General features: G+C 40.6%; 2 protein-coding genes across 4 annotated transcripts; both read right to left on the bottom strand.

Annotated features, from left to right (window-relative positions):
• Positions 1 to 603: 603 nt before the first annotated feature.
• Positions 604 to 16,700, bottom strand: LOC127778562 (ubiquitin carboxyl-terminal hydrolase 8-like). Of its 3 annotated transcripts, XR_008018525.1 has the most exons (18): positions 13,729 to 14,126; positions 13,413 to 13,643; positions 10,482 to 10,608; positions 10,336 to 10,395; positions 10,164 to 10,256; positions 9,755 to 10,051; positions 9,363 to 9,674; positions 9,010 to 9,267; positions 8,749 to 8,897; positions 8,022 to 8,654; positions 7,484 to 7,757; positions 6,539 to 7,388; positions 6,367 to 6,425; positions 5,827 to 6,150; positions 5,579 to 5,690; positions 2,646 to 2,894; positions 2,426 to 2,523; positions 604 to 1,147 (listed from the first exon to the last, which is right to left on the bottom strand). XR_008018525.1 is itself a non-coding variant. In XM_052305178.1 (12 exons), exons 1-12 carry the CDS (start codon positions 13,839 to 13,841, stop codon positions 7,278 to 7,280), a joined length of 2,658 nt encoding a protein of 885 aa, XP_052161138.1. In that variant the 5' UTR covers positions 13,842 to 14,126; the 3' UTR covers positions 6,538 to 7,277. The 3 variants fall into 3 exon arrangements, 1 of the variants encoding a protein (XP_052161138.1); XR_008018526.1 differs by lacking the exons at positions 604 to 1,147; positions 2,426 to 2,523; positions 2,646 to 2,894; ... (1 more) ...; positions 13,413 to 13,643; positions 13,729 to 14,126 and adding an exon at positions 15,822 to 16,700 and having other exon boundaries at positions 6,009 to 6,150; XM_052305178.1 differs by lacking the exons at positions 604 to 1,147; positions 2,426 to 2,523; positions 2,646 to 2,894; ... (1 more) ...; positions 5,827 to 6,150; positions 6,367 to 6,425 and having other exon boundaries at positions 6,538 to 7,388.
• Positions 16,701 to 16,829: 129 nt separating this feature from the next.
• On the bottom strand, positions 16,830 to 17,946 carry LOC127778563 (uncharacterized protein At3g28850-like). Its single transcript, XM_052305179.1, has one exon. The coding sequence runs from the start codon at positions 17,791 to 17,793 to the stop codon at positions 17,023 to 17,025; it is 771 nt and encodes a 256-aa protein (XP_052161139.1). The 5' UTR covers positions 17,794 to 17,946; the 3' UTR covers positions 16,830 to 17,022.
• Positions 17,947 to 18,430: the final 484 nt, after the last annotated feature.

Genomic DNA, 18,430 nt, shown 5'->3' with positions numbered 1-18,430 from the left:
GACCTAATGAATGAACACAAATATGTAGATCATTTAGGAATAACCTCAAAAAAACTATATGTAGATCAATTTGGAATGGAGGGAGTACTAAACAAGAAATGCTTATATCGTTGGACGGAGTGGGTAGCTTATTTGGGAGAATGAGTGGTAGGAGAAGAGTCTACGTTGCCAGGGGGCTTAATATTCCATGGTGAATTAATTATTTAGGACTTCTGCTGTTTAGTGCAGTACTACTGCATGCATTACCGTTACTGCCTTGCAGGGTTTGTCTTTGATCAGCAGATAGGTTCTGTTTTTTTTTTGTTTAACGTTGGTTGTCATCTCGCGTTCGTTTGTGTGTGGCAGTATGGCATCATTTTCATACAAAATAACATTGGGCCTAACAACATCAACAAAATGGAAAATGTGTGACTGGTATGCACAATGTGCAAGAATCACATTTATTGACAAGAAAGCCATGCATGCACAACTTTATTGACTATCTTTACGGAGTCAAGAAAAACATGAATTAAATATAACATTGCATTATACTGTTAATCTGTCAAACAAAACAATGTACGATTTTTGTATTAATGCTATTAATTCCCTCGATGAAGAACAAAGTTCCAAAACCCTTTGTTCTTGTCTTATCAATGTATTAGTGGTATATAGACTATAATACAACAATTCAAGTTCATGTACACATTTATGTACAGTATATTGCACGTCACTTGAGATGGGGCTACAGGATCAAGCATCCCCTTCCATTCGTTTATTCTTGACGGTTTTTAGCCGTCAGGGCTAACCCGGTTTCTGGTAGTGTGAAGTGGAGGTACTACTAGCTAGCAGCTTTGGGTGCGATCAGCAGTTTTGCACTTTCATGTCCAACGTTTGACCATTCGTCTTATTAAAAAAATTTATGATTAGTATTTTTATTGTTATTAGATGATAAAACATGAATAATACTTTTTGTGACTAATTTTATTAATTTTTTCATAATTTTTTTAAATAAGACAGACGGTCAAACATTAGACAGATATCCACGACTGCACTTATTTTGGGACGGAAGTAGTATATACCAGTGGTGCACATTATATTGGCTGAACAAAATATCGATATCCCTGATATGATCAACTTATGGATGGTCCCGGCCCCCATCCACTTCACCCTGAAATATGGTAAAAATTGTATATATAATATATATCAAGGTGGGAGGAACAAGCAGCAATGTGAAAGAGACTGAAAATTGTACATCAAGATGGGAGCAACTACTCATCATCATGCGCTTTAAGTTAATTGGAGTTTGTGATATGATGACAGGCACGTCAATGGGATCGCCTCATTGCCACTGTCATTCTGTCATCATCCATGCCAAAAGCAAAAGGAAAAAAAAAAGAACAATGATCGACTTAATTAATGGCATTTTTTTGTTTGCCGTGGGGCATATAATCAGGGAAGATTGGACCAGCAGGAAATGATTTTACGAATAAAGCGATTTGCCTTATAATTGGATTCCTTATATTAATTACCTAAGAACATGTATGTGGTATATTATTATTAAACTATGCGGCATATATGCACATATATATGGCATGCATATGTATGTGTTCTAGGTTATAAACTAATTAACCTAATGATATGCCTCTCTATAAATCAACTCCTCTATGTACCAAGCAAGCATTTTGCTGTGGGAATAATATATAATCCTCAAAAGGCCAGTGAACAGGTGGTCCGAGGTATTCTCTTGTTAATTCCATGCATATATTATATTCGTCAACTCCATTTTCCCTAAATATATATACGTGGCAGGGTCTACACCACCATTCGAAATATATTATTTCCACATTTTTAAATGGTTGATATATAAAAAAAACTTACTGCGTGATCAAGAGTTCTTATCATCAAGTACAATAAAAGTGATCCGCATGTACTATAGTTGACAAACAACAACGATAATAATCATGGAATCAAAAGTAGCTCTTAGCGTTTATACTCATCCGAATGCTACTGGTTTATCCTTTCATTCTTTTATAATATGTAATAAGAAATCGTAGGTAAACAACTTTTTGTCCATATGACTTCGTGCTGGTCATATTTATATTACACTGTAAGTTAACTTTGTTTTGATGGTACTAATATACACATATATCAATAGTAATAAAGGAAAGGTCCACTATATATTATCTCTAGATCAATTAGTTCGTTCTGCAACAAAACTATTTACAATGATCGATCTATTTTCAGTTGCAACGTATATATAGGTTCTTACATTTTTATTCACTTTCCAAATTGTTATAGTATAACTGAAAAATACACAGTACCGACAACAGCTGGTTGTTAATTTCCAACCCCTTATTTTGACCTTTCAATCATTCATCTTGAGTAAATGTTTGATGCAGACATGAGCACAGGATACCAAGTACAGTTGCAGAAAAAAGGGTTGTACCATTCATTTAGCATGCTAGTCCATTTCCACACACAAGGCAACAATTCCATGCATGGATAGCTAGCTTGTGAACCTTCAGCAGGTGGTTGTATTATCCCCTAGAAAAAATAAATCAATATATATAATATACCGTTTGATGAGTTTGCCTGTGTACCTAATGCAATTTAATCTTAAAAATAATATACAGAGATGGTGCAGCAAGTGGGATGATGTACCGTACCGGTTCTTGATTGGACGATGCCTCTGCTCAGGAAATGTCACCTCAATTGGACAGATTGGATCCTCATCAAAGTCTCATCAGCAGGGTCCAGAGACTGACAAGATGCATGCCTAACCAAAACTAATGTAGGAGTATATGCCTAACCAATTCTCAGCTACTGATGCCCTTTCACTACAATGTGAATCCACAAAACTGTAGGAGTATAGATTTGTGCATTGCTTTTGAGTCCAGCTGCCTCGCTGACAGACCCTACCGAACAGAAAACGTTTGGATTTATCTCTGCAGTAAAGCATGGAGCAGCTCATAACTCTTACTATTACGACTATATGATTCTCTAAAAGTATGGCTATACCTAAAAGACATGGCTGAAAAACGAATTGATACAGAGATCTGGAACTGTTTCCAGAATATAATAATAGAATATATATATGGATATGTTTGGTGGTACATATCCCCTTTCTCCAGCTATACCACACTACCGACAAGACCAGAGAAGAACTATTCCCTAAAAAATATATTTGATGTTTAGAATAAGATTCAATCAATAATTTCTCAAAATACTTGGTTTAAAAATAAAAAAATTGATATGAGTAGATATTCCTTGAGAAGTGTTATTATAATATCATAAACTTATTAGATTTTAAAATTGATTGTTGGAGTATTCGAAGTTTAACGAATTTTGTCGTAAGCGTCAAATAATTTTTTACTATAGAGATTACAAAAGTTTTGATTTGTAAATTTGAATAACTCAAAACAATTTCAAAATTCAAAGTCAAACGAATTTAGCAATTCAAGATTTCATCGATCTCGCAAAAACTTTGCAAAGATTTTTTTTCTGAAAAATATATGGATTTCTCCACAGGACTTATGTACTAGATTACAATGACGATCCTTTTTCTTTTCATTTTGAAGGACTCCTGAACAGCCCTGTTCACCTCAAACAGTACCCTGGAAATTAAAAGGGAAGTAGCTAGTAGGAACCAAGAGACCAGGGCTACATATGCATGCAAAGAACAACTCCCTCCCCCATGAATCTTGATCAGCTTAGCTCATATATAATGGAGTATCATATATATACATACATGTGGCCTCTCCTTTGTCCTTTTCTCTTGCAGGAAACAGGTGACATTCTTGACATGTATCAGCAAAGCTAGTAGCTAGCCAGGGTCCAGGGCGGGCATGCATGCAGTAGCAAGCTATGCCTGCACTGCATATCATGCATGAATGCATGTGCTCGATCGGAAATGGGGTGGCAGCCTTGGCGTACGCCTGCCAATTTAACCAAGCCACTACATGGCCGGCAGACTGGCCACTTTACTTTGTCCTCTCCCTGTTCCGCGTACACCGCCCGGATACATATTGCCACACTGTTTGATCGATCGATCGTCGATCGATCTGCTTTGATTTCTCTGTTTTTTTTTTACTCTCTTCTCGATCACCGGCTACAGCTACCAACCCGGTCCCCGGCATTTTTAGTTTCATTGTGTACATCCCGTCAGTCGTCGTTTTACTGTTGCTTGGTAGTCGTTCTATGTGTGGTACGTTCGGTGGTTGGTCTATGAGCTTCAAGTTCTGATCAGGCAGCAATGGAAGATATATACTACCAGCAAGAATTTGAATCCATCTATTATATACAAAGGCAGGGCTAAATGTAACATCCTAACCCTTTTGTTTGTATCTTGTAGTGTGGTGATGTGTGGTTTAGGTCCGTGTGGCTAGATGTGTTTCTAGTGGTGGTTTAATGCTACCTTACCCCAGTTTAACCCTTTTAAATGAAGCGGAACTATATGTAACCTTTTACACGTAGGATGGTAATAAAAAGTAAGTGGATACTATGTAAACATGGGCCTGTTCAACATTATTAAGAGTGGACTAATATGGATTTTGGAGGCTATGTGTTGGGTGTTACACTAAAGAGGCCAATGCACCTTCTCTATATGCCTAGAAATTATACCATATTAGTTGGAGAAAAATATATAAATTTACACTGTTTAATCGTGACTTTCTAGAAAAATATATTATCGATATTAGTTGTATACAATAATATACAATTGTAATTAATATTTATAAAAAAGAAGCAAGAGATGTTTATAAAATCTTACTTTATTTTTAAAATCTAGGTCCATACAAAATTGTACGGAAAAATCTGCTAGCTAGTTATCAAATAGATATCGGGTGTTCATCTTTTAGTTTTTCATATAATTTTTTAAACCTCAAAACCAGTCTTCTTCAATTCAAAAGCTTTGGCTGATTGTTGGCTAGCTAGGCACAATATTACTGAACCAGGTCGTTAGCTTGACGTATGCACGGTCAAATATTTTGATTTGATTGTTACAATAACATTATCGGCGATGGATGAATAATAATGCCGCTCTCCGCGTTTGTGTTTAGCAATAATTAAAGATCATCTATCTGATGATAGTAGCTGTCATGATGACAATTAATTAGGTCAATTGCGTAAATTTCTTATCAACCGGTGGCTTCTAGTCCAATCGTAGAACAGGTGTGGCTTGTGGTTAACGTTAACATGCATGGCTCACACTAACCTATCTCATCTGGGTAGTATTCCCTTGCTAGGATTTCAGTGTTTGGTTCTAATCTCTCTATCAAAACTTGGTTAATACTGCCAATACTGCATAGTGCCAAAATGTTGGTAAGGACAGAAATGAAGTGATTGTGTTTGGTACTTTGGTTTGGTGGTTGGTGCCAAATAGTGTTAATTAATGTGAGATGAGTATATCAGCTAGCCCAGCCCAATATTACTAGAGTAAGCTGTTTATCAAATGTTTGTCTTTATTACTTTACCAAAATTTTGAGGGGTAAATGAATCAACCAAACTAGCTAGCTAGCCTTGAATCTCTCGAAACACTACTATGAGAACCAGGTGACCCAACTATACCCTTTTGTCTTTGCCAAGAAAGAAAGAGAATTACCTCTCTGGTTCTTGCCTCCAAAGGGCTGGAATTAAATAAACTGGAATGGTACTTGTTGCTCCAACACCGTGCAGGGATCTACAGCATCATAACTAGTACCCTGTAGCTCTCACTGCAAGGCCACAACTTCTCTATCAGAACACCGTACAAGATGCTCCAGATCAGTTGCTAGCTAGCTCGATCACCTATCTAGTAGCTGGTAACTGTAGAAAAAAGTTTACTGAAACACACAGGACAGTGTTGTTTACCTTGAAGGAGCAGGCACCGTATCAATCGTGACCACCATCAATGTTAGGATACTGTAGACGCTGATAGATTGTACTTGGAGCTTGGGCCCCGGACAGCGATGCAGGCGTAGTAGCAGAGCAGCAAATGCAATGCTTTGGTCTTCTTCCATCAGAGGGGAGGAGAGGGGGGGGGGGGGGAGGCTTGTGGTTAATCCTATCATGGATCTGACCATTCATGTGGGTCTCTCTCCCTTCACTCTACAGCTCACACACCAATCTCTTCATTGATTGTATTTTGTCATCCTTATCAGGGCTTGTTCATGTTTTTTTTCAATCTGTTCTTCCCTGCGAAAACGGGGAAAAAAAGATCTCAAATACGAATAGAATTTGTGCAGGCTACAAGTAGGTACTATCAGATATGGCCGCGTCCGAAAGTTTTCTTCCATTATCTCAGAAAAAAGGTACGTGGACCATAAGATAACCAGACACCAGTACTCTTTGGATCGAAACTAAGATAATAAAGTAGCAAAAATGAATCACTTAAGAGATTATCAGCCCTACCTGAACAGTTGCCGACTGCAGCTAGTGAGTGGAAACATCGTCTCCCTTCAGATGACAACCTTGACAACACAAGCACAAACGAACGCACAAAGTTTCAGAGAGAGAAAAAACATGGGTAAAAGGAGGGAATTAGCATATTAGCTTGCACATGAAGATCAGCTGTTCACTGTACCTGGGGTATGGAGTTGTCATTCAGAACACAGTTTGTCCAGGACACCTTGTTGCACATAAAGCTCTGATGCCCATCCAACCTGGTCTGGTCCTGTGATATGTCAAGGCAGAAAAGATGTTGTTGAGATATGTCAGAATATTTGTCCAAGGCAATCAGGCCAAACAGCACTGAGGACAGCAATAATCTTCTGTTATTTGTCAAACAGCAGAGTTCTGGAGATAGATCGGAATCAGAGATGATCATGTATATATTTTCCTGGTCCATAAAGCAAAGCTACAGAATGGGGTTTTCAGACCTTCAATGATCATCATGTCAGTGTCATCTGACTCTCAGGAATTGGCAAATAGCCATTCATGGATGGAGCAACACAGGAGTAGCTATGGCGTCGCACTCGCGACAGGAACAGATCGATCACACGAGTTAATTAAAAAGGAGAGGTTACATCGTTTTAAAATTATTGGCAACAATTCGGTGACAAAAAGAATTTTGTAGAACCCAGGCTAATCACTAGCAGGCAATTACATTGTAGGACCCCCAAGCCATGTACAAAAAGAATCTGGAAAAGAATAGTTCATTAGCTAGGTCTTTTGTTCTCCTGTCGGCAATTGAATCTGTACATGCTGTTGTATAGGTTAGTGACTTGAGAGATTCAAGTGCCCCATATGTTGAATATGTAGGAAGATCTAGACTTGGCAAAACATCCCGAAAAAATATTTGATGTATTGCAGCTGTATCTTGATCATTCTCGTCTGTAGAACAGCACATAAGCAGCAGGTGTCTTTATACTGTCTTCAGTTATAGGTCTCACGCACTCATCATCAAACTTATACCATCCCTTCCCTTCTTCATGCTGCAGAAACCAACCAGCCTTGCTCGTTATCAAGACATTGAAAAAGATGGTTTAAAGGCTGGGTGTAATGAGAATACATGAAAGAGGAAACTCACGTAGATGCTGGCGGTGTAGTGTCCACCTCCCATATTTCCATAGTGATTGCTAATAGCATACAAGCGATAGTGGCAGTCTGATAGTTCACTCTTGTCAATGATATATGATGACAGATCCAAATCACTAATGGGGAAATCCACAAATGTCTCAAGCTTATTTCTTGTGAATTGGGTGTACGAGAACCTTTTGAGATGAATGACAAGAACTTCCGGTAGCCTCCACAGATCTAATTTCTTCATCGCTTGTTGATGCTTTTTGCAGCATGGGCAGTACCTGAATGCAAAGCAGAGAAAAAAAGTGGGTATCAGTAATGCAACAACAGTACAACAGTACACTTCCAATTCAGAATCCAAAGCAAGCTAGCCATGTATTGAGGTAATATTTTGCAAAGGTAATCAATCTATTTCAGCTTCATACATACGCACATCAACCTATTTTGGTTAACAAAAGAAATGAAGATTGCAAAGAAGGCTATTCAATAAGCAGTGAAGCCAAAAGCATAACAGTTGTTCCTCAGGGGGGGCACTCATGACTCACCACATGTCTTCTGGGCCCAACGGTTCCTCTTTTAGAAAGGCTTCCAGACAACCATGTAGTGCAACAGAATCTTCATTTCCTTTCGGGATAAGCTCAAGCTTATGAATCTCAGGTAGACTTTTCAGCATTGAGGTGTCATATTGTCCTACTGCATTTTGTTGCCAATGGACATTGATAAGTAGCCGGTTTGGTGTTGTCTGTAAATCCACCTCATCTGTTTGTATTCTCGTCTGCTGGAATTCACCCCTTCCATTTATTAAATAAAATTCAAACTCTTCCATGTGTGCCTCCCGATCAGAATCAGTAGTGTCACCAATATTTGACTCACTAGGTCCTTCTGTCATTTGGCATTCAATAGTCTCAGACTGGCTACTTTCAGGGGCGTTTTCCGATGGAGCACTCTGAAACTTACTATCTGAATCAGGCGTTGCATCCATCATGACAGCAGCACAGCCACTATTACACCTCCCACTATCATTAAGAGAACTAGTACTCTTGGAAAATCTTAATGGTTCCAACAACTTCAGGTAGATATTCTTCAGAGTTAATCCATTGGCTCTCTCAGGAAGAACTGCCAGCAGTGGGGCCTCAAATTCCTTCATTTGTGGTGTTATATTATCAACACTAGAACGCCTGGATTCAGAGGTACCAAAAGCGTATTATTAGTTCTACTAAAATACCTAAGTCAAATAAAAATCTAGCAACAAATATATCTGATTGTGCTTACTCATCAAAATATTGGTGTGTAAAAACCACAACTGGGGATTTTTCATATTTTCTTGGTAGCCGGAATGCTGCCAATTTATCTCCATCCCTCAGCAATGAAACTGAATCTGAAGGCTCTTCGAGGTATCGGAGGATGCAGTTGTTATAAACCTGTAGTCACTTCCAGTAAGTAAAAGGCCTAATATGACTCATACTGTTTAACCTGAGATAGAAAGTGGCAAAAACGCAAAAGGGCCAAAGCTCAATGGAGATAAAAGCATACCTCTGTAATCAGCAGGATTTCATCATCTCCCAGTGAACAAGCAGAACTTAAAGCCTGAACAAGATCATTAAGACTCCCAAATTGTGGCACAGTGACATCATATGAGATTGGCTCTATACTACCATCAGTGCTGAAAACTGTAACAGTCATTGTCCTCTTTGCCGTGGAAGGTACAGGCAAAGACAAGTACATAAATGGGTCAAAAGTGACAGATGTTTTACTGCAAGTAGGGCAAGTTAATGTAGATTTGTACTGCCCCTGCAAGTAGATGTCAGAAAAGGGTCAATGGCAGGAGAAGCAGGAGAAAATAATAGTGTAATTGCTTTAACACATGAAAAATTTAAAGAACTTACATGGTAAGTATCAACTATTACAGAGTCGTTTCGAGCTAAATGATTACTCCAGTACTCATCAGCCACTTCTTTGTCAGGGCGCCCACTTGCATCCTTAGCTTCTTCATATGGCTTGCACTTGACCTGGTTAAGATCTTCATGGAGGCCATCCAATAAGAAAGCAAGAAGCTCCTGTGAATCATGCTGATTAAAGCCACTGAACTGAGGGGCAAAACAAGCAATCTTTGCCTTAAAGTGATGTGGTGAAACTGGTTTTCTCTCGGTGTTCCATAATCTCCTCAATAATTCTCCAAATGCCAAAGCAAGTTCCCCCTAAGTAATGAAAACATCAGTGAATTTAGCCGATATATTCAAAGGAAACAAACAGTAAACTCATGACAAACTATACATACATTCAGTCCTAGTGGGTTAGTCCGATTTATATCCCTGTCATAATCTCCTAGGAAATAATCAACAAGCTTTGATGTGTGGGCCAAACATTGAATTGAACTGTTCATAAAGCAAGTATTCCCAAGATTTTCCAATCCAATTAGCCCATGCGAGCTAGATCTTCCAAAGCTTCCATAGGACAAATCAACATCCATATCATTAACATCTGCAGAAGATTGTTCTGTATACTCTTTGCTGGTTCCACCAATCTTGGAAGTTAAGGAGTCAGACATTGCATAGACTTGCACTTCAAGAATATTCTGCACATGCCAAAAAAAATGATAAGAATATGGATCTAGGAAGGAAATTTTATGCCTGATTCTGAAACAGAAAAACAAGGGTATCAAGCAGGGGAGTATCAACTGATAATACCTCTAGCTCTGAGTGGCAGCAGTCATGATTTGACCTATTCCATTCATTCATTAATATTAGGTTTGTCTGGCCTGAAAAATCCCAAACATGAACCTGGATAAAGAAACATTAAGTAAACTGAACAAGTGGGAGTATATTGCTGAACTTGAAATGCAGACAAACAGCGACATACTGGTTGAGAATCAATATTAAAAATCTTGTATGCCCGTTTATAGTTCTCAACTGGATTGTCCTGAAATAGAATAGAAATTGTAAGGATGGGCATGAGAAAAAAAATTGATAGAGCCATATATCATCTGTCAAATATGATAGCATTACCTTTTTGCTGATCTTCACAGTCAAAATGCTTGTTTCTCGAACAGATATCCTAAGCACCAAAGGGTACGCACCAGCACTATCCTCAGCAAATGAATGTTTATTATGCAATGCCAAACTAGAATTTTGCCTGGAGAAGAAAACAGAAATAAAGTCAGCAGAAATAGATGCGGCAAGATGGAAGCTGTAAATTGAACCTATTAGGCAAATAAAAAAATAACACAGACAAGATTTCATGAAAATTGATATTCTGAAGAAACATCTTTGGCATCAAGGTACAAAACAATTGGACGACATTACAGCACTGCAGAATATGTATATTCCTAGAACTGAAAATTAATCCTCTGCTCTCTCTCACTTGGCTTAGCTGACCCAGACAAGGAAAGAGCTACTCATGTAAGTGTGAGTGCTGACCACACCTCATGCTGCAAGCAGCACGTGCACATGCACAGGAAATATGGTGAGGCCGGAAAGCTAAGTGCACGCTGCAGTGAACAGCTGAGAGCTGAGCTGAAAAGGAAGATGTAATCTGCTGTGATTGGTGGAAGGCAAGAACTGAGCACATTGATGAAATGTGCTAAGCAAGGAGAGGATGCTATCAGCACACAGATATCACCACATGGTCCAAAAGTATATTGTCCAAAAGTGCTCAAAATGCACAATAGTATAACAAAGACAGGCATAATGGTAAACATAGTGACAAAGTGGAGCTTGAATGGTATTAAAATATACCAAGAAAATAATGTCATATTTAGCTAACATTGGGATCTACTGAGAATACATTTAGGTACTTGCCAGCGACAGAGAAAACGATAATATATAGAACAGCAGCTTTAGTTATCCTATTCAATTAATCATCAATCCTCTAGACTGCAGATTCTTTGTTATTGAAATATAAGTCCAGAGTTGAGAGGAAATAGGAATCGCATGTAACAATAGAAAGTTTATATTATTCTATATGAAACATTTCTAGCCTAACTTCAGCAAAACAAGTTTACCTTCGTTACCAAGTCTTCTTCTTCGTTACTTGTAAGGAATATTTAAAACCAAATAGAACTCCTGAAGATTAAAATTAGGGTCCCAAGAAACTCGTTTCAGGGAGAGCTATAGCCTAAGAAGCTGGATTAAAGGTGAAAGAATATGGAGGTTCAGAATATAATCCTACTCATGTCTCACATATAGGGGTATTACTAACTGAACATAGACGAATAATTTCAATCACAATCAGAATTGATGATTATGCTTACTGCTTGACCAAAACTTGCTACTCAACATAGTGAGAAGAGAGATAAATAGTGGCTAGGTTGCACATTGTTTTCTAAAATGAAAGTCTAGGTTACCAAAATGCAAAACATGAGATGATATTCATGGATGCTTCTGTGATACCAAAATAATCTATAAAATCAAACCCAACAAAAGCCCCTGTCATAAAAGCAGGGCCAGCCTAGGATTAAAGAGAACCCATATTGAATTGCTTTCCCTCTCAATAATTGAATAAATCCTACAGACCAGAAGGCCCTATATTTTCCACGAAAGTCAAAAATGTGCACATGTGTATTTATTATCGTCTTTTGTCAAGAAACAAAAATGTATTTATAAAAAATTGCACCTATCAACCAATGGGGTCTACTGGACTAAACAGTTGAGCCTCAACACTTGGTATGTGCTCACTCAGTAAATCCTATTTGCAAAAAGATGCAGAACAGAGCAACACACATCATATGCATGCATGATTTTATTGACAAGCATATTGCAGAAACCTTACTTTGGAAAGCAATAATTCAAGTAAGAAAACACAGCACAAACTTAAGTGCAGAAAGGAAGATGAACCCATCAGCATTGCTGTTGAGACACTAAACTCTCACTAGATAATGAATGCAAAGTTTATGCATTATTAAAAGCAATCATTTTGAGACAGGTTTGATTTGCTTCTAAGAAAGCCAAACAAAAAAAAAAATCCTAACTGCACCCTCCAAGTTTGCGCAACATGGAGATGCAAACAATGTTAGCATAGCCCTGCATGAAATGTAAGTATGTAACTATATCATGACTTACAGTTTTATTTATTTTACATGCAATTATATTATGTTGAGAACTTCAGCTTATAGAGAAATTTCTTTAAGAGTAATTTATCCTGGCTTCCCACAAATCAGAAGTGAAGCTGCATGAAACACTACGGTTTTAAAAGTCCGTTGTGTTTGCAACTGTCCATGCCAAATTGCCAGTATTGCTATGTTAGAGGTTCAAAAGTTGGAGGAAAGAATCTATAGCAAAGGCATAGAGCTAAAATGGGCTAAAACATATGTGTCTAGACTGAAAGGGGACAACATATTTAACCATCAAGCAATGCAAGAAACAAGTTCAGCACCTAGCAAATGGTCTGGTACAACCTACAAGCCCTGCCCTCAGCATCACGTTGTGGCTCTAGTATGGATAGATGATTGCCACCCTCACGTTACAAACGAGGCACTAATCTAGCTTGAAATGCTGAATTCATCCTTTCGAGGTCACATACCAAGCCATGGAGCATTCCCGAGTTTCAGGGATTGCTAAATACACTTCCCCTAACTAGAATTCAAGCTTATTGAAGTTCAAAAAATCATGGAACTCACAATACATTAGAAACTAATTAGATCTCAATGCTGAATCAACCAGGTCAGAGGTCATGTATGTACCCATAGGAATCAGGAATGCATGTACCAGATCATCCCACTTAGCCACATGATTGAACTAAATTCTATTGCGCTCACTACCATCCATCAATACCCCTCACCGAGTAGCCAAAAATGAAAAAACGGAAGTAATGGAGATCATCCCCCTTAGCCACATGATTGAACTAAATTCGATTTTGCGCTCACTAGCATCCACCAATATCCCCCCCTCCGAGTAGCCCAAAAAAATGGAAAACGGAAGCGCCATTAGCGAGTCTCTCACCTCGCGAGCACACGCGAGAGCTCGTCGGCCGGCACGAGCGCGTAGCTCCGCCCCCCGGCGCCAGCACCCGTGCCGCGGCAACCCCCGCGCTCGAGGCGAAGCACGAGATCCGGGTGGAGGAAGCTGTGGAGCAAGCGAAGCCCGTAGTACGACGAGGGCGACGCCGCCGCGGTCGCCGCGTACCTCACCCCGCCTTCCGGCGGCGCCTCCTCCCTCACCCTCGCCCACCACCTGCGAAACCCACATTGCCCCATCAAAACCAAAACCAAAACCAAACCACAACCAAAACACAGCGAAGATAATGAGTAACATATACCTGAAGGGGACGAGGCAGACGGCGGAGTGGGAGGAGGAGGAGGCGGCGGGGGAGCCGCGGGTGGAGGCGGTGGAGGAGGAGGCGGAGGCCTGGGCGGTGGCGGCGGTGGCCATCGCCCGGAGGCGAGGGCGAGATGGGATCTGGGGGGCGAGGATGCGTGCGGGAAGTGAGCTGTGTGTTGTGGCTTCGCTTCGTTTGATCGCTGGGATTTGTAAAATTTTCCGGGGAGGAATTTGGGGCGTCGACTCGTCGGGGCTTGGGTATATGTGATGCTGCTGCTGCTGCTGTGCTTGGCTGGCTTGGCTGGGTAGCCGTTTCTTTGACTGCTTGCTTTGCTTGCTGTGGTTGCTGCCAGCCAAGCGGCGCGAGCAGCGGTGTGGTGTGGGTGGATGGCTGCCGCCGCGTGGCTGTGGAGATGTGGCTTGCGTATTGGGGATTTGGATTTCTGTTGCGGTTTTGGCTGGGCGTGGAGGATTAGTATTAATTGTTTTTTTTTAAAGGCACTTTGGTGGTTGTGACTTGTGAGAGTGTTAGCCATGGTGGGGGAGCCCGCGGCAACGAAAGATGGAGTGTACTTGTTTCTTTTTATAGATAATATGTAGTGTTTTTGTTAGTCTGAGTATTGTTATGTATACGATCTAGTTATAAAACTCATGTACAAGTAGAGATATATGGCCGTATATCAATCAAGGAGAGTATGTAGTATGTTCATGTGCACTGCGGTCGTTTGCAAATAGTTGATTAAATTCGGTCGTACGTGTGTCGGACAGCTGGGTCGTTTGCATAGCGATTTCCTTGTTAGTCCTTAGCAATATTTTGCAAGCATTTTCACTAATTAACAGTGGAGTTGCTGGCGGCGGGGTCTTGGTGGCTGCTTGACTAGCCCGGGAGCTAGATTGGTCACTGGTCTTGTATGAACTTACCTCGTATCACGATTGGATTAGTAATATAGAGGTTATGTTACTTTGAGTCTTACACACTTGTATTTTGATGTAAACGGCTCATGCCTATGGATTTTAGTCTTACTTTGAGTCTTACACACTTGTCATATAAAGTTTGTTTTGCTTATAGATCAATGTGTTATTTTACGCTCTAGTTTTGTCCCTTAGGTTTCCGATTTCATACTTCTATCTAACAGCCTCATCGTTTGGCATATTTTCTGAATATGCCAAATGGCATATTTGCAAACGAGAATCAATTTGTGAATAAAACTTTTATATATGTGTTCTTAGCGATCTAAAAGCAAAGGCTGAAAAATAAATTTCGATGAAAAAACCCCAAAATCAGCTCCAAATTTAACGTTGAAAATTCAAATTTTGGATGATAAGCATATAAATATGCCAAACAATGAGGCCCTAAATGAATACGTATTGAGCTTTCGTGTCCAGCCATGAAAATAAACGAATTTTCATGTGTTATAGTTACTATCCAGTCATAGCCTCTTAATTTTAGATGACCAATTAATTTGGGCATATTTACAGAGTACATGATTTTTCACATGTGCTAAGTTTTTGTCAATAGGTAAATAGAGATAATAGCGATTTTGTAAGTCTATCAACATAGCATCATCTGTAAAACATTCAAATTCTATAGGAAATAAAATAATTTACACATGTTCCTTACCCTTGGCCAATTAATTTTACATAACTAATTAATTTGGGCATAATATCGAAGCTAAGAGTTTTCATGTATTACATTCCTCGTAAACAGATAAGTAGAGGTAAGAGTGAATTCATAAGTACATATTGACATAGCATCATCTATAAAAAAAATGTCTATACACACGACTAGCGTGTACGACTTGTATCCGACTAGTGTAGGGCTGCTACATACCTAGACCTATATAAAGAGATGTTGAACGTATTGATTGTTGGTCGGATGTGGGTCGTACGGCTCTAGTCGTACGTATAGCAGAACTCATAAAAAAAACACTTGAATTTCATACAAAACAATGTGGGGAGCGTCCTATTTCCTAAAACATTTATGCAATATTCCTTCCTTCTAAACTATCACTAATGAGATGCTAACAGATAGGAATGCAAATGAGCAAATGTGACCCACAACTACATGGCCACAACTATTGAGATGCTTACAGATGGGTAGACAATCCTTGGACCATTGCTTGGTGTTGTGTTGCAAGGAGCCACTTTTCTCCAAGCTAGCTCAGGCCCATTGGACTTAGCCAAGATGAACGTATGGGCTCATCAACCTCAGCCATGGCTTCATCATGGTCCCCTGCAATGCTCACATGTGCACTGCTGGTGTCAACTATCAAATCAAGTGATGTTCAATCATCAATAATTAATCCCCCCTATAAGTATCCTCCTTATCTCTTTGCTCTGTTCATTTGAGGTGCAATCTCTAGTGCTCCCTAAAAATGAAAAGTGATGTTGACAATGTTGATGCTGATGTACCATCTCACATCATGATAATTGATAATATCAAGTGTAAGTACTCAAGCTCTACTTTTTGCTGCTATTGCAAATCTTTGATCAGATTGGTTTATGTATGCAGTCCCCTAATTGCCTCTCCATTTGGCTGCAAGCATTTGTAACACCTCTGCAAATGGTTTTTTGCTACTGTGATGCATTGTGTTTGCTGAATGTGATACATCATAAAGTAGTTGGGACTTGGGAATTGATTGATTCAGTGCATCAAAATCTTCAGAAACTTGAGTGGTGACATGCAATGATGCAAAGCTGCTAAGACACTAACACACCAGCTTTCTTTTAATCCAAAAGGCTATGCACAAACAGCAAAAGTGTAAAGCTGCAATTGCTTGCTCTTCTAATCTGTAATAATAATCTCTCTATATATACAGGACCACCACAGCAAGAGAATCCTAAGTTGCTTCTGTCAGAAATCAGAAATGCGCTAAGCTGCTGAATTATGTCAGGAAACATTCTGAAATCCACACAAAAAGATGATGAAATCCAGCAGTTTAATTTGGAGCTGATTGCCATTTGTCAAAGTCTTTTTTCATGAAACCACCAAGTTTCATCAGAAAGGAAACTGATTGATTGATGCATGCAATGATGCAAATTAAGGTTGTGAAATTGACATCTAAACTAAGCATATATACATCACATTCACATATGTAGTTTAACTGAAGCAAGTACTAGTAGCAGTAGTAGTAGTTTATGTACATGACAGGCCAACCACTAAGTCCAGACACACACTCAAAACCATCAAGAGGGGTAATTAATTACTACTAAAAAGATATAAGCAGATTAGAGTGAGTGAAAAGGGAGGTGGTAATTGACAATTAACCGCTAATTAATTTTTACTTTGCTACTACAAGCAAAGCGCGCACATGACGAGGCCGTTCTCGTTGCAGCCGCGGCACCGCACGCCGCGACCGCGCTCGCCGTCGAACACCTTGCGGCTGCCGTCGCACTCGCCGCACACCACGAACCTGAGCCCCCCGCAGGCGTCGCACTTGGCGGCGGCGGCGGCGGCGCTCCTGTTTTTGTTGCTGCCCGGCGAGAGGAGGGCGAGGAGGCGGCCGTCCTCGTGGAGGGCGAGCACCTGGGCGGCGCCGCCGACGTCGCGGCCGCGGACGAACAGGCGCGGGGGCACGGCCTTCTCCCCCGTGACGGACCAGAGCTCGTCCCGGAGGCCCCTGTCCATGGACACGTCCCGCTCCTGGAACGCGACGTCGAGGTTCTCCAGCAGCGCGCGCACGCCGTTGCAGTCCTCGAACGTCTTGCGGATGCCGCGGAGCGTGGTGGTGTAGAGCACCACCGCCCCCTCCCCTCCCGGCGGGCACCTCGCCGGGAACTCCCTGAGCTGTTCCTCCTCCTCCTCCGCCGCCGCCGCGGCAACCCCAACCCGACCCTCCTCGTCGACGAGCTCCCAATCATCGATCGGCTCCGCCCCGTTCTTGGTCGGGGTCTCGTGGGCGTCAAAGAAGGACGCGTCGTCGGAGAACGCGTCACCCGCGACCACCACCACCGCCGCGGCGGCTCGCCCCGGCTTGGTCGGCGACGGCGGCGGGGACGCGGCGGCCGGAAGCGAGGACTTGAGCGCGCACAGGATCCGCGCCTTGAGCGTCTTGATGATCATGGCGGCGACGGCAATGGAGATTGGGGGGTTGCAATTTGGGTTTGGATTTTTGGGAAGCGTGTGGATTTGGTGATGGTTGAAGAAGAGGAGGGAGGAGGAAGAAATGAAGAAGAAGAGGGATGGAGGGAGGGAGAGGGGGGTTGGGGTTGCTTCCTTTTTAACCGCCTTTTTGACAACAAGGTTGAATTGAATTTTGTACTAGTCATTAGTCAAGTCTTTTTCATGGCTAATGGTTGCTTTATTATTGCTTAACCTCCTCTAGCATATAGGGATGGATGAGGAAGATTAAGAGTTAATCCAGGTGATCAAGGGACTAATCATACTTACTGGAGTAGTAGCATATTTTTAGGCTTTCTTTGGAAGGAGGGAGATTTTTTATTTTCATACGGAAATTGACCTATTTTATGTGGAATTACTACGGAAATTGATACAGCTATGGCAAAATTAAATGGAATTTTACTGCGTTCCAAACAGGGTTTGCTTGCTTAAATAGCTTGATTAACCTCCTCTAGCACAGAGCCACAGAGGGATGGAAGAAGATTAATTAAGCATTAATTCAGGTGATCAACGCCTAATGATACTATAATTTTTAGGTTTTGTTTGGAACGCGGTAAAAAAATTTGTATCAATGCTGAAA

This window comes from Oryza glaberrima, chromosome 7 (genome assembly GCF_000147395.1).
Source record: "Oryza glaberrima chromosome 7, OglaRS2, whole genome shotgun sequence".
NCBI lineage: Eukaryota > Viridiplantae > Streptophyta > Magnoliopsida > Poales > Poaceae > Oryza > Oryza glaberrima.
Note: the sequence above shows the minus strand (reverse complement) of the source record. Positions and strands in the feature narration are given on the sequence as shown.

Excerpts from the sequence above, each read along its gene's own strand:
- LOC127778562 (XM_052305178.1), bottom strand. The coding sequence starts at position 13,841 with ATGGCCACCGCCGCCACCGCCCAGGCCTCCGCCTCCTCCTCCACCGCC. Across the intron at positions 10,609-13,412 it reads CTCTCGCGTGTGCTCGCGAG|GCAAAATTCTAGTTTGGCAT; the intron begins GTGAGAGACTCG and ends TTTCTTCTCCAG. Across the intron at positions 9,675-9,754 it reads CTAACCCACTAGGACTGAAT|GGGGAACTTGCTTTGGCATT; the intron begins GTATGTATAGTT and ends TTCATTACTTAG.
- LOC127778563 (XM_052305179.1), bottom strand. The coding sequence starts at position 17,793 with ATGATCATCAAGACGCTCAAGGCGCGGATCCTGTGCGCGCTCAAGTCC.